Source organism: Podarcis bocagei (assembly GCF_964188305.1).
Source record: "Podarcis bocagei genome assembly, chromosome: 6".
NCBI classification, from domain to species: Eukaryota; Metazoa; Chordata; class Lepidosauria; order Squamata; family Lacertidae; genus Podarcis; species Podarcis bocagei.
In genome coordinates this window covers 88289881-88301873 of record NC_138130.1, presented here as the reverse complement: position 1 = coordinate 88301873, position 11993 = coordinate 88289881, and the positions used below count along the sequence as shown (strand labels likewise).

The 11993-nt window shown below is 42.6% G+C and overlaps 1 protein-coding gene across 1 annotated transcript in view; it reads right to left on the bottom strand.

Annotated features, from left to right (window-relative positions):
- Positions 1–6042: 6042 nt before the first annotated feature.
- LOC308588550 (uncharacterized protein) overlaps positions 6043–11993 on the bottom strand; it is a 49349-nt gene continuing 43398 nt past the window's right edge. Inside the window, exons 17-21 of the mRNA XM_081196959.1 lie at positions 11705–11816; positions 11026–11156; positions 9279–9438; positions 6884–6987; positions 6043–6393 (exon numbers count right to left, since the gene is read on the bottom strand). Of these exons, the coding sequence (XP_081053085.1) occupies positions 6290–6393; positions 6884–6987; positions 9279–9438; positions 11026–11156; positions 11705–11816 (611 nt within the window). The 3' untranslated portion in view covers positions 6043–6289. The remainder of the gene's footprint in view (positions 6394–6883; positions 6988–9278; positions 9439–11025; positions 11157–11704; positions 11817–11993) is intronic.

Here is an 11993-nt window from a genome sequence, read left to right as displayed (position 1 = left end):
CAAACCAGGAAAAAACAGGTTTCTGGTGAAGCTGATATGGGGAAGAAGATAGTATGTGTGTCTAAAATAAGGTGAATTTCTGCTGCAGACTCACTTCTGAAACAATGTACTCTCTCACACACACGAAAACTTGCACCTTGTATTCAAGGCCAGCCAATGGAAGGGCATACAAAATAGTATAGCACCCAAGAATGAGTCTTCATCCCAGCTTTTCCTCACCCATTGCTTGTTCCTGTGCCCTACCATGTATCCTGTTCACCAGAGGTGATCAACCTGGGGGCCCAGTTCAGCTTAATTTCCTATAGGTGGCAAGGAAAGGGGAAAGAGTGGGAAAGGACTGGTAGAAGAGAGAGAGAGAGAGAGAGAGAGAGAGAGAGAGAGAGAGAGAGAGAGAAGGTGTGTACCATATCCACTGTCAGCACATGTCCTTTAAAGGATTATCCCCTGAGAATGTGCCTGTGCACCATAAGAAAAAGGTCCCCGAATGCTGTTCCACATCCAGGCTGTATGTGGTCTGAGACCAAAAGAGGGAGGGAAGGAATATGACAAAGGTAACTAATTTTACATAGGAGATATGTTGGATTAGACCAGAAGTCCATCTAATCCCACAGAAGCTAACTAGGTGTCCTCAGTGAGCCCTTTGAAGGAGAAGACCTTTGTCCAGCTCACCTCCCACTCCAGGAGCTGGTACTAATCTTCTGGAAATCCTCCATCAACCACACATTGCTGACATTTCCTCTGTTGAGTAAGTTTGCAAAACATGTTTCAAAACTCATACATTCCATAACAAGTTGTTGTCAGCAGGAGGTTGTCTGTTCCTGTACATCAGGGATGGGGAACCTGAGGCCCTCCAAATGATCATAGAATTTCAGAGTTGGAAGGGACCCCAAGGGTCATCTAGTCCAACCCTCTGCAATGCAGGAATCTCAACTCAAGCACCCATGACAGATGGCTGTCCAACCTCTGCTTCAAAAACTCCAAGGAAGGAGAGTCCACCACCTTCCCAAGGGAGATCGTTCCACTGTTAAATAGCTCTGATTGTCAAAAAGTTTATCTGAATTTTTAGTCGGAATTTGCATTCTTGCAACTTGAACCCATCGGTTCGAAAATCTGAATTCATTGAAAGTAGCTAGGTGTTCCCTTACTACCTCTTTTCCTATCTTGGGCTGCAGCTCCCTCCTTGCATCATTTATTCTTTTATCACCAGGTTGGACATCACTTTTCTTTTGGGTGAAGACAAAGGCAAAGTAGCTGTTGAGTAGTCCTGCCTTTTCTCTGTCACCCAATAGCATTTCTCCATCTTCCCCACACAGAGGACCTACCGCTTGATGTTAGACTACAATTCCCATCAGACCAGACAATTTGCAATGCTGACTGGGGCTGATGGGAGGTGTAATCCAACAACTTCTAGTGGGCCATACGTTCCCCATCCCTGCCTCCTATAGGTACTAGGAGGAGATGAAGTTCTCAGAACCTCCAAAGGATGAGGAGGTTCACCATCGTCTGCAAAATTGCCTGTTACTAAATTCCCTTGCTGCAACTTTCATCACTGTGAGGCAACATCTGTGCTCTGTTTTAAGCTTCTTGCTTCACCACCATCCTGTTCCCGTGGAGTAGAACACAAATTTATCAGCAGAATGTGACTTGTTGTTTATATGCAGTAACGTATTTTGGGAACTGGTTTCTCCATTTGTTCTCCATAGCTTTGGACATCTCTTGAGATATGTTTCCTGCTTGGCAGGGGGTTGGACTCGATGGCCCTTGTGGTCTCTTCCAACTCTATGATTCTATGATTCTATGATATCATTGCCAAACTCAGCACAAGGTGTCCTGAGGTTGGGGTGGCAGACTTCCTCACCCTTTGGATTCCCAGCGCCATTTTGAATCAAGATGGTGCAATGAGAAAGTCACTTTAGTGTGACTTTTGTTTTGCTTTATTTATTAAATTTGTATACAGGCCTTCATCCGAAGACCATAGGGCTGTTCACAACATAAAAATGCAAAATGAAAACACAAAATACGTAACAAAACAAAGCAATAACTCCCCTCCCAGAGACACATTTAAAGTGCCGTAGAATTTTAATCAGCCCAATGGCTGGTTGAAGAGAAACATTTTTGCCTGATGCCTGAAGATATGTAATGAAGGCGCCAGGTGAGCTTCCTCAGGGAGAACATTCCACAAATGGAAAGCCACAGCTTAAAATGCCCGTTCCCATGTTGCCACCCTGCAGACCTCTTGTTGGAAAGGCCCCTCTAGAACGTTACAAAATGTACGTCTTATTATATCATATTATACCGGCCTTTAAGTGCATAAGAACATTGTGTTTGCCCATGAACATTTTCAGACTAAAAGTGCTCTGAAATATATGTGTGTGTTCCCTGATCCTATGGCAGCCCTTGTTCCCCCTAGCTCTTGCTACAGTGACATCATATTTTGTTAGGGTTTCTGGGCTTGGCCCTGGCCAACCTTTCATTCTCCACTGGTTCTTCCATAAGAGCATAAGGAGAACCTGCCAGATCAGGCCCATGGTCCATCCAGTCTATCATCCTGTTCTCACAACAGCCAACCAGATGCTTGTTGCAGAAAATGAGCACAACAGCACTGTGTTCCCTTGCAACTGGTGCCGAGAAGCATCACTGCCTCCAGCCGCAGAGGCAGAGCATAGCCACCATGACTTGTAGCGATTGATAGCTTTCTCTTCCATGAAGACTCTTCCTCTACTTTTCCCTTCTCAAGGTAGGCTCTTGCAATTTTTCATTAGTTTCAGGTCACCAAAGAGGCATGCCAGACACATGTTGAAAAACACATAGCCTCAAGAGGAGGTGTGCACTCCATACTGATGTTTATCCCACAGTGGAAACTGGAAAGAATGTAAACTACTGACATGGAGCGATGTCATAATTGCTGCTTGTAAACGAGATAAGATTACACATCAGTGCTTCGTGTTGTGACATCGCCTTCCTACTGAAATGCAGAAAGACACAATTTGCGTTACCAAATTCCCTTCCGCACTGTTCTTCCTTCTGATTCTCTCCCTCTGCCCGCAGGTTCTTTTCTAAGAAGCTGAGTCAGTCTCCAAATCTGCCTGGAAATGAACCTAACTGGGAGATCAGGGTCCTGGAAGAGCCTTTGCAAAGTAGATCTAGTGGATATAGGAGATGTGAGGCCTCCCTTGCCCACCTTCAAATGGTCCCCTGTAAGCATCTCCTATGCCCCACATTTCCATTATTTTAAGAATTGCTGGACTGGAACTGAGCAATGTCTTCCATTCCCCCCCACCCTGGGCTGTTTGGTCAAACATATGAAATCCTTTGTGGGTGTGGGTGAATTTTTAGTGCTCAGTTGGAACACCTGAAATCCATGATTTGCCCACGGTTTCCTCTTCTCCTTCCCCCTTTCCTTTCCAATGCAATCCAGCTACAAATTATGTTCTGCTTGTTATCTGCAGCTGAGGAAAGATCCCTCAGGAGAGCCAGTGTGGTATAGTAGCTAAGAGCGGTGGACTCGTAATCTGGTGAACCGGGTTTGCTTCCCCGCTCCTCCACATGCAGCTGCTGAGTGACCTTGGGCTAGTCACACTTCTCTGAGGTCTCTCAGCCCCACTCACCTCACAGAGTGTTTGTTGTGGGGGAGGAAGGGAGAAGGAGAATGTTAGCCGCTTTGAGACTCCTTTGGGTAGTGATAAAGCGGGATATCAAATCCAAACTACTCCTCCTTCTCCTCCTCCTCCTCCTCCTCCTCCTCTTCTTCTTCTCCAGACAGGGTGAGAGCACTCTGTCACCTCTTACCTTCCTCTTTAAGCTAATAATTTTTAACACACACCCCGCCCTGAGACGGTGGAAGCAGAGTGAGAACCTCAATTTGAATCTGGTTATGTACGAAGGGAGCTTTGCTAGATCTGAATTGGATCCTCCCTATTCTAGGGCTGCCATACAATCGGAATCTCCTGGACATAGCTGGGATTCGTCCACCAAAAATGGCGTTCGGGTGGAATTTTCGGAGATCGGTTTAAATGTGCGGAAAACCTGGGTGTATGGCAGACCATATTGGAAGCGTTGATTTTTGGGGGCAAATTTCCATTGCAAATAGCTTAAAAGCTTCATTTTGGGAGGAGATTTTCACTTTTTGAAATATACCCCATTCCTGAGAGGTGAATTCATATTCCGGCTTTCCCCTGTCAAATGTTTGTCCCTCTACCCTGAACTTCAAAACAATGTTGTTGTTTGTTATAGTAATTTCATATGCATGAGATAGAGCAGCTAAACTGGGGAGTGTTGTATGACTGGTTCATCTCCCTTCTCCCAGGGCCTCTGGGTCTGTGGAAAATGGGTATATTAAATACTACTTTGATAATAGGGAGAGTTCAGCCCACAATTCATGAAGGCCCCTGCAGAAGAAAACTATGTGTGTGGGGATGACCATGTGTTAATTTGTGCCAGTTAACCATGCTGTCTTTTTCAGTATGAGCAATCAACCCTGAAGATCACATAGTGCTCTTCAGCCCAAACTTTTTTTCAAAGAGGGCCAGATTTGTTTAGGACTGAAGTTTAGGATTGAAGTTGTCGAACTTTTTTTTACCATTTTACCCCAAAGTTGAGCTTTTTTTAGGATTGAAGTTTACTCCGAGGTTGTTGAAATTTTTAAAGGATTTAACCCCAAAGTTGTTGAGCTTTCTTTACCCCAGGACATATACTGCCATGGGGGCTGGATTGAATCGACATGCCTGACATAGAACAAAAAAAACAGCAGGGCAGTTGCACGGGGAGTCTCCCTCACCAGCAAATATTCACAGGGTGTCCTCAAACTGTAGGGCTTAAGGAGAAAGGCTTCAAGAAGGAGATGGCCTTGATCAAACTGCAGAAAAATGTGGGTCTCACTCCATTGCTGTCCCAGATTTCTCCACCTTTATATGTAGGGTTGTTGGTTTTTGATTCTGCAACTCTGGATTCTGGACTCTGCAAGAATGGAGAAACCCCACATTTAAAGGAGGAAACAATGGGATGAAGAGAAAATCATATGGATACTTCTGCATCAATGGGGAGACAGGCAGGTGTGAATCCACATTTTGCTTAGTTGTGGAGAAGCCTGATGTATCCTGCAGTCGCACAAGTTTCTCCTAATAAGCATGTTTTCGTATGCAGTTTGGACAAACATGCACATTTCCACCTGTATGCGAATTCTTTTTTTGCACACTTTACCCCAGTGTATGCATTTTTGTACACATTACTTGGTTGGAGAACTGTGTTGCAAAATCCAGTGAACTGTGAGTTTCACAAAGTGCAAATTAGGTAGGTACCTCTTTAAATGTGAACTGAATTGAATTTATCCCCCATCTCTATGACCACATAACACCGGTCTTGAAAGACCTGCACTGGCTCCCAGTACATTTCCAAGCACAATTCAAAGTGTTGGTGCTGACCTTTAAAGCATTAAACAGCCTTGGTCCAGTATGCCTGAAGGAGCGTCTCCACCCCCATCATTCTGCCCAGATGCTGAGGTCCAGTGCCAAGGGCCTTCTAGCGGTTCCCTCACTGCGAGAAGCCAAGTTACAGGGAACCAGGCAGAGGGCCTTCTCGGTAGTGGCACCCGCCCTGTGGAACGCCTTCCCACCAGATGTCAAAGAGAAAAACAACTACCAGACTTTTAGAAGACATCTGAAGGCAGCCCTGTTTAGGGAAGCTTTTAATGTTTAATAGACTATTGTATTTTAATATTCTGTTGGAAGCTGCCCAGAGTGGCTGGGGAAACCCAGCCAGATGGGTGGGGTATAAATTGTTGTTGTTGTTGTTATTTCACCAGTGAATGAGCCATCAAAGAGATTACACTACAGATGGCAATTCCATATTGAGTTATCCAGTGATGATCAAGTGGTGACCAATCCAGTGAGGCACATAAATGTGTGAATCAGGCCAAAGAGTTACAAAAGGGTGAACTTCTTCCTCTCTGACTTCAGAGAGTTAGCACTGGTTTTAGTAGGTTGGTTGTGAATCTATATGTGGTGTTCGGTTCAGAAAAACACAAAGGAAACACACACAGTAATGTTCCTCATAACAAGTCTTTTATAGAAGAAGCAGAGTCAAATCTGTTACAACACAGTGGATTGCATAAGCACATTTAGGGCACGTTTTCCTCAGCCAAAATTTCTGTACGTTTGGGTGAGAAGATAATTCCACATGCCATTGTTGATTCATCAGTTGACAGTAGATAAAGGGGGAATTGCTGTTTATAAATTAAGGTTAGGCACAACAGGAGTGCTAACTATTAATTAGAAAGCACTCGTTAAATGTTTTAACAGTTCAGCCAGCTGTTGCTCTTTTGAATGGGCGGAACAACGCTTTTACTCCGAGGATCAAACTGAGTCACCCGTCTTCCCCGGAAGAAATAGATGTACCCTAAAAAAGGAGAAAAGAGATAGGGATAAATGAAAAAGCGGGATAACAAATCTCTTTCAGAAGAAGTGAGCTGTGCTTGCAAAGGAAAGGAAAAAAAAGAAAGTTATGATTTCATGACTGTATCGAAGTTCAGGCAAAATTGTAAAATTGGAGAAAGTCCAGTCTTAGGGTATGTCTACAATGGTTCCTGCTGTTATTAAATTAATGTAGTGCTTAATGCCTGAATCGGCAGCTGAGTAAGTATGAGGTTGCCAAAGTAGAAATCACTAAAAATGTCCGGGAAAATCTGGACGTCGGCAGTGATTTTACCCAAAAAAGCTCAACCAACTTTGAAATATGCATCAAAACAAATCCATTAAAACAACACAGCAATTAATACATTTTAATAACACAATATATGAGATCCTAGACTATTCTTTAAGCCATGCTGAGTTCCAGGTGAATTTTATTTCTACAATTAAAAAAGGCACCAATTAATTCCTTTACTTACCATTTTGCTGTATAGCAGCATCAATCTTTTTGCCAACTCCTTTGAAATCTTGGGCTATCAGCCTTGGGTAACCTGTTTCCATGGTTTGTCTAATTTCATCATACCTGATCAAAGACAAGCATTGTTACTTGAAGCTAAAACAACCTTTAGCATAGGTTTTATTCACAATTCACGGAAATATGAAGCTAATGAAATTTCTCATTTCTATAAACAAGGCCATCAACTGGATTGACGGAAAGAACCATAAAAAAATGGGACAACATACAAAAATAATGTATCGGAAAACATCGTGACTATGAAAATGGGCTATGATTCCCAGCACCCTTAGCAAACTATAGTTCCTGGGATTCTTTGGGGGAATCAAACTCAGCAGTAGCCAGAGGATTGGAGAAGATCAGTCTACATCCCAATGCCAAAGAAGGGCAGTGCCAAAGAATGCTCCAACTACCGCACAATTGCATTCATTTCACACGCTAGCAAGGTTATGCTTAAAATTCTACAAGGAAGGCTCAAGCAGTATGTGGACCGAGAACTCCCAGAAGTGCAAGCTGGATTTAGAAGAGGCAGAGGAACCAGAGACCAAATTGCAAACATGCGCTGGATTATGGAGAAAGCTAGAGAGTTCCAGAAAGACATCTACTTCTGCTTCATTGACTATGCAAAAGCCTTTGACTGTGTTGACCACAGCAAACTATGGCAAGTTCTTAAAGAAATGGGAGTGCCTGATCACCTCATCTGTCTCCTGAGAAATCTCTATGTGGGACAAGAAGCTACAGTTAGAACTGGATATGGAACAACTGATTGGTTCAAAATTGGGAAAGGAGTACGACAAGGCTGTATATTGTCTCCCTGCTTATTTAACTTATATGCAGAATTCATCATGTGAAAGGCTGGACTAGATGAATCCCAAAGCAGAATTAAGATTGCTAGAAGAAATATCAACAACCTCGGATATGCAGATGACACAACCTTGATGGCAGAAAGTGAGGAGGAATTAAAGAACCTTTTAATGAAGGTGAAAGAGGAGAGAGCAATATATGGTCTGAAGCTCAACCTCAAAAAACTTAGATCATGGCCACTGGGTCCATCACCTCCTGGCAAATAGAAGGGGAAGAAATGGAGGCAGTGAGAGATTTTACTGTCTTGGGTTCCATGATCACTGCAGATGGTGACAGCAGCCACAAAATTAAAAGATGCCTGCTGCTTGGGAGAAAAGCAATGACAAACCCAGACAACAACTTAAAAAGCAGAAACATCACCTTGCTGACAAAGGTCCGCATAGTTAAAGCTATGGTTTTCCCAGTAGTATGTATGGAAGTGAGAGCTGGACCATAAAGAAGGCTGATCGCCGAAGAATTGATGCTTTTGAATTATGGTGCTGGAGGAGACTTGAGAGTCCCATGGACTGCAAGACCATCAAACCTATCTATTCTTAAGGAAATCAGCCCTGGGTGCTCACTGGAAGGACAGATCCTGAAGCTGAGGCTCCAATACTTTGGCCACCTCATGAGAAGAAAAACCTCCCTGGAAAAGACCCTGATGTTGGGAAAGATTGAGGGCACAAGGAGAAGGGGATGACAGAGGATGAGATGGTTGGACAGTGTTCTGAAAGCCACAAACATGAGTTTGATCAAACTGCAGGAGGCAGTGGAAGATAGGAGTGCCTGGCATGCTCTGGTCCATGGGGTCATGAAGAGTCAGACACGACTAAACGACTAAACAACAAACAACATGTGTTTTACATGTGTTTTAAACATATGACATGTATGCAGCCTCTATTGGTTCCTCCTGACTACTAGGATATGTTCTCACAGATCAAACCTGCAACCTTGGGTTTCCTCAATGAAAGCAAGAAAAAATATAAATGCAAGTAAATTAATATATAGTGGCCACACTTTAAGAGTGAGGCATTAGGAAAAGAGAGTTTTCCGTTTGTATTTTTAAGCAGTCCCCAACCTAATTTGTACATCCTGGACTGATATACAGATCTGAATATTGTTATCCTTCATATTTCACGCTTCTCCAAATTTTTCAATAGCTTCAGCTCAAAAAAATGTATGAAAATGCATAAAAATGCATGTTTTAGGACAAAATGGGGTTAGAAAAGTGTACACTGCAATTCCCATTCCTACAATTTGTTTTAAATCCATATATAAATATGTGTGTTATTATCAAATACTTATTTAAATTTGCATTTAATAGGCATTTTGCGATAAAATACATATTTTAGTTTGCAATTGAATGTATTTTTTGTATATGCATTTTTTTAAAAAAATCACAGATAGATGTGGAAATGGGACAGGACAGACTTATGAATAAATGCTGGCAAAATCGACCAGACTGAAAATAGACTGTTCCATCCCTCATTTGGAACTTCAGAATAGTCAAGCCATACCTCCAATACTTGTCATTTACAAAGAAATATGTCTTCCCAGATTCTGGATCGCTAAACGCAGCATCAATTCTCTTCACAGTATTTGGGAAGCCCAGCTGGTAGATGCTCTTAGGGTAGCCAGATTCAATGGTATATCCATTTAGAGCCCAATATTTGTTTCCTGGGTGGGAAAGAGAGGGGTTAACATTCCATGTAATTCAAGGGAAACAGTTTTGTTTAAATATTTTTTTTATAGGGAAACCGTTTTATATTAGATGCTTCAGGAAAGTTTGATAGAGAGTTAGGGTATATAAATATTTTAAGAATGAATTAATTAATGAATTAATGGTTACGGCTGGCTATGCTCATGTGATTGTATCCAAAGTGGCTTGGAATTAAAAGGTGATCTGAAGATCGAGTGCTAAATTATTGCTTTCTCCCTGTGTGAGAGAGATTGCATGGACTCTTCTGTCCTACTAAGCAGATGTGGCAAATATTAGAGGTTACCGCCCCCACACTTCTGCTGCGTTTTTCTGCTTGTGTGGTGGCACCTCGGTAAAACCACTTCTTACTGTTTGTAGCAGAGTTTTCCCTGGAGACAGAGGACAAGAACAGGAGTCATACTCAAATTCACAGTCACAAGCATTTTCTGTTACTATTACAGTGATACCTCGGGTTAAGTACTTAATTCGTTCCAGAGGTCCGCTCTGAACCTGAAACTGTTCTTAACTTGAAGCACCACTTTAGCTAATGGGGCCTCCCACTGCTGCCGCGCCGCCGGAGCACGATTTCTGTTCTCATCCTGAAGCAAAGTTCTTAACCCGAGGTACTATTTCTGGGTTAGCGGAGTCTGTAACCTGAAGCGTATGTAACCTGAAGCATATGTAACCTGTATATACAAGCTATTTACATTCCTTCTTTATCTCTCCAGCACGGTATAATCTCAATCCAGTAATTAACAATCCTGACACAGCAAAACTCACAGTATCAGCAGCACACATTGTCTTACTTTCAAACTTGTTGTCAGAATGTGTGCTGACAGCGTGTGTGTGCGTGTGTGCGTGTGTGTGTGTGCTTTCCTTGTGCGGAAATTGCAGCCTGCAACTTCCTCCCTTTATCTGCACCTCCGGCTGACACCAATCAAGCCTAGAGCGCCATTCCTACACACTAAAGAAAATTCTGGAACCCTCTTTAAAGCTTCCAGGAACTTTTATCTGTTTCTTAAATAATGTTTTCCTAACAACAAGACATTCCAACCCCCTGCCTTACGCTGGGCTTGGAGAGGGCATTCCTGACTGGAATGTGCAATGGTTCACCCCCCCAAAAGTATTGTACTGTTCGAAAAGGTTTTTGGGAATGCTAGCTTTGATAGATGGAAGAAGCTAGTATTACAAAAACTATGGCCTTCCTAGCTTCCATTCTGCGATGTCGCTGAGAGTGTGTGAAGCCTTTGCTAAGCCTTGGCTAAGTCTGAAGGACAGCAACGTGGTAGAACTTAGAACATGAAGGCCAAATTATATGAGCAAATTTCACTTGGTCAGGCTGCAATATTACTTGGGGTTCAGTTCCACAGAACCCAACAGAACTTACTTCATGGTAAGTAGACAGTACGTAGGATAAGGCAGCCGATTAAATAAATACTGCCTACATACCCTAGGCTTTCACATAGCACCCTGAAGAGGCCATGCTGGCTGAGGAACACTGACCAAATGCATTTCAGTACTTATTCTGCAGCAATTTTGCAAGGAAATCGAAGTTCACCACTCACCTTTAAACACAATGAAGTTATCAGTTTCAAAATTTTCATAGGCGGCTTGTATTCCAGATGGCAGATCCGGCCAGAAAGTACCGATGAATTCGAGCTGAACACCTGACTGGAAGTGTTTGCGCCAGAAATACCTAATTTGAAAACGTCGATGGAAACATGTAAGTGGCATCTCCAGAGAGAAAGACTCCAGTCTCAAACCCCAGAGAGCTAGTTAATGTGGACAATACTGAACTACATGGTCCAGGGCTCTGACTTTGGTCTGATGCTTTTCTCTGCATTTTATGATTGCATAATTCTATGATTCTGTTTTTGTGACAAAATGGCGGAATAAATCCAGATTATTAGCCGGATTTTGTGAGTTGTGGGGTGAAGCCACCATAGAGTGATCTGTTGTCTGTCTGTCTGTCTGTCTGTGTAAGAGAGAGTCACATAACACTGAATTGATCCATCATGACACATACAATTGAACCGATAGGTATGTAGTGTTGCTGTTTTTATTGTCATTTGTTTATGGCTTCTTATGGCTCATTTTGTTGTTACATCGCCTCAAAATGCAGGGCCAAGAGTCTGAGCGCATGCTTTGGTACAGGTGGGGTGCTGGAGCAAGGCATTAGAGATGCAAGTCCTGTTTGGAGATGGAAATTTTGTTCAAATTGGTGTTTTTAAGAAAGCAACTTACCTGCCCTTAAAGAACAACATTTCTCCACGTAAGGTGGTGACAGCATCAAAAGTGGTGCTGGGGGCACAAGCTTCTGGTGTTTTGGGTCCTTTTACTGGGATATCGGGTTTTCCTAAATGAAAAGAAAAATAAAGGAAGCCTCATGTCAAGTGGATAATTTAAGCAATCTTAAACATATGGAAATACAGTAAGTAAGTAGTTAAGTTATTAAGCAAACAAGCAAACAACGTGATGTTCAGAGCAGCAGCATTCAGTGAAGGTTAAACTAAAAAAAAAACTTCCGGTTCAG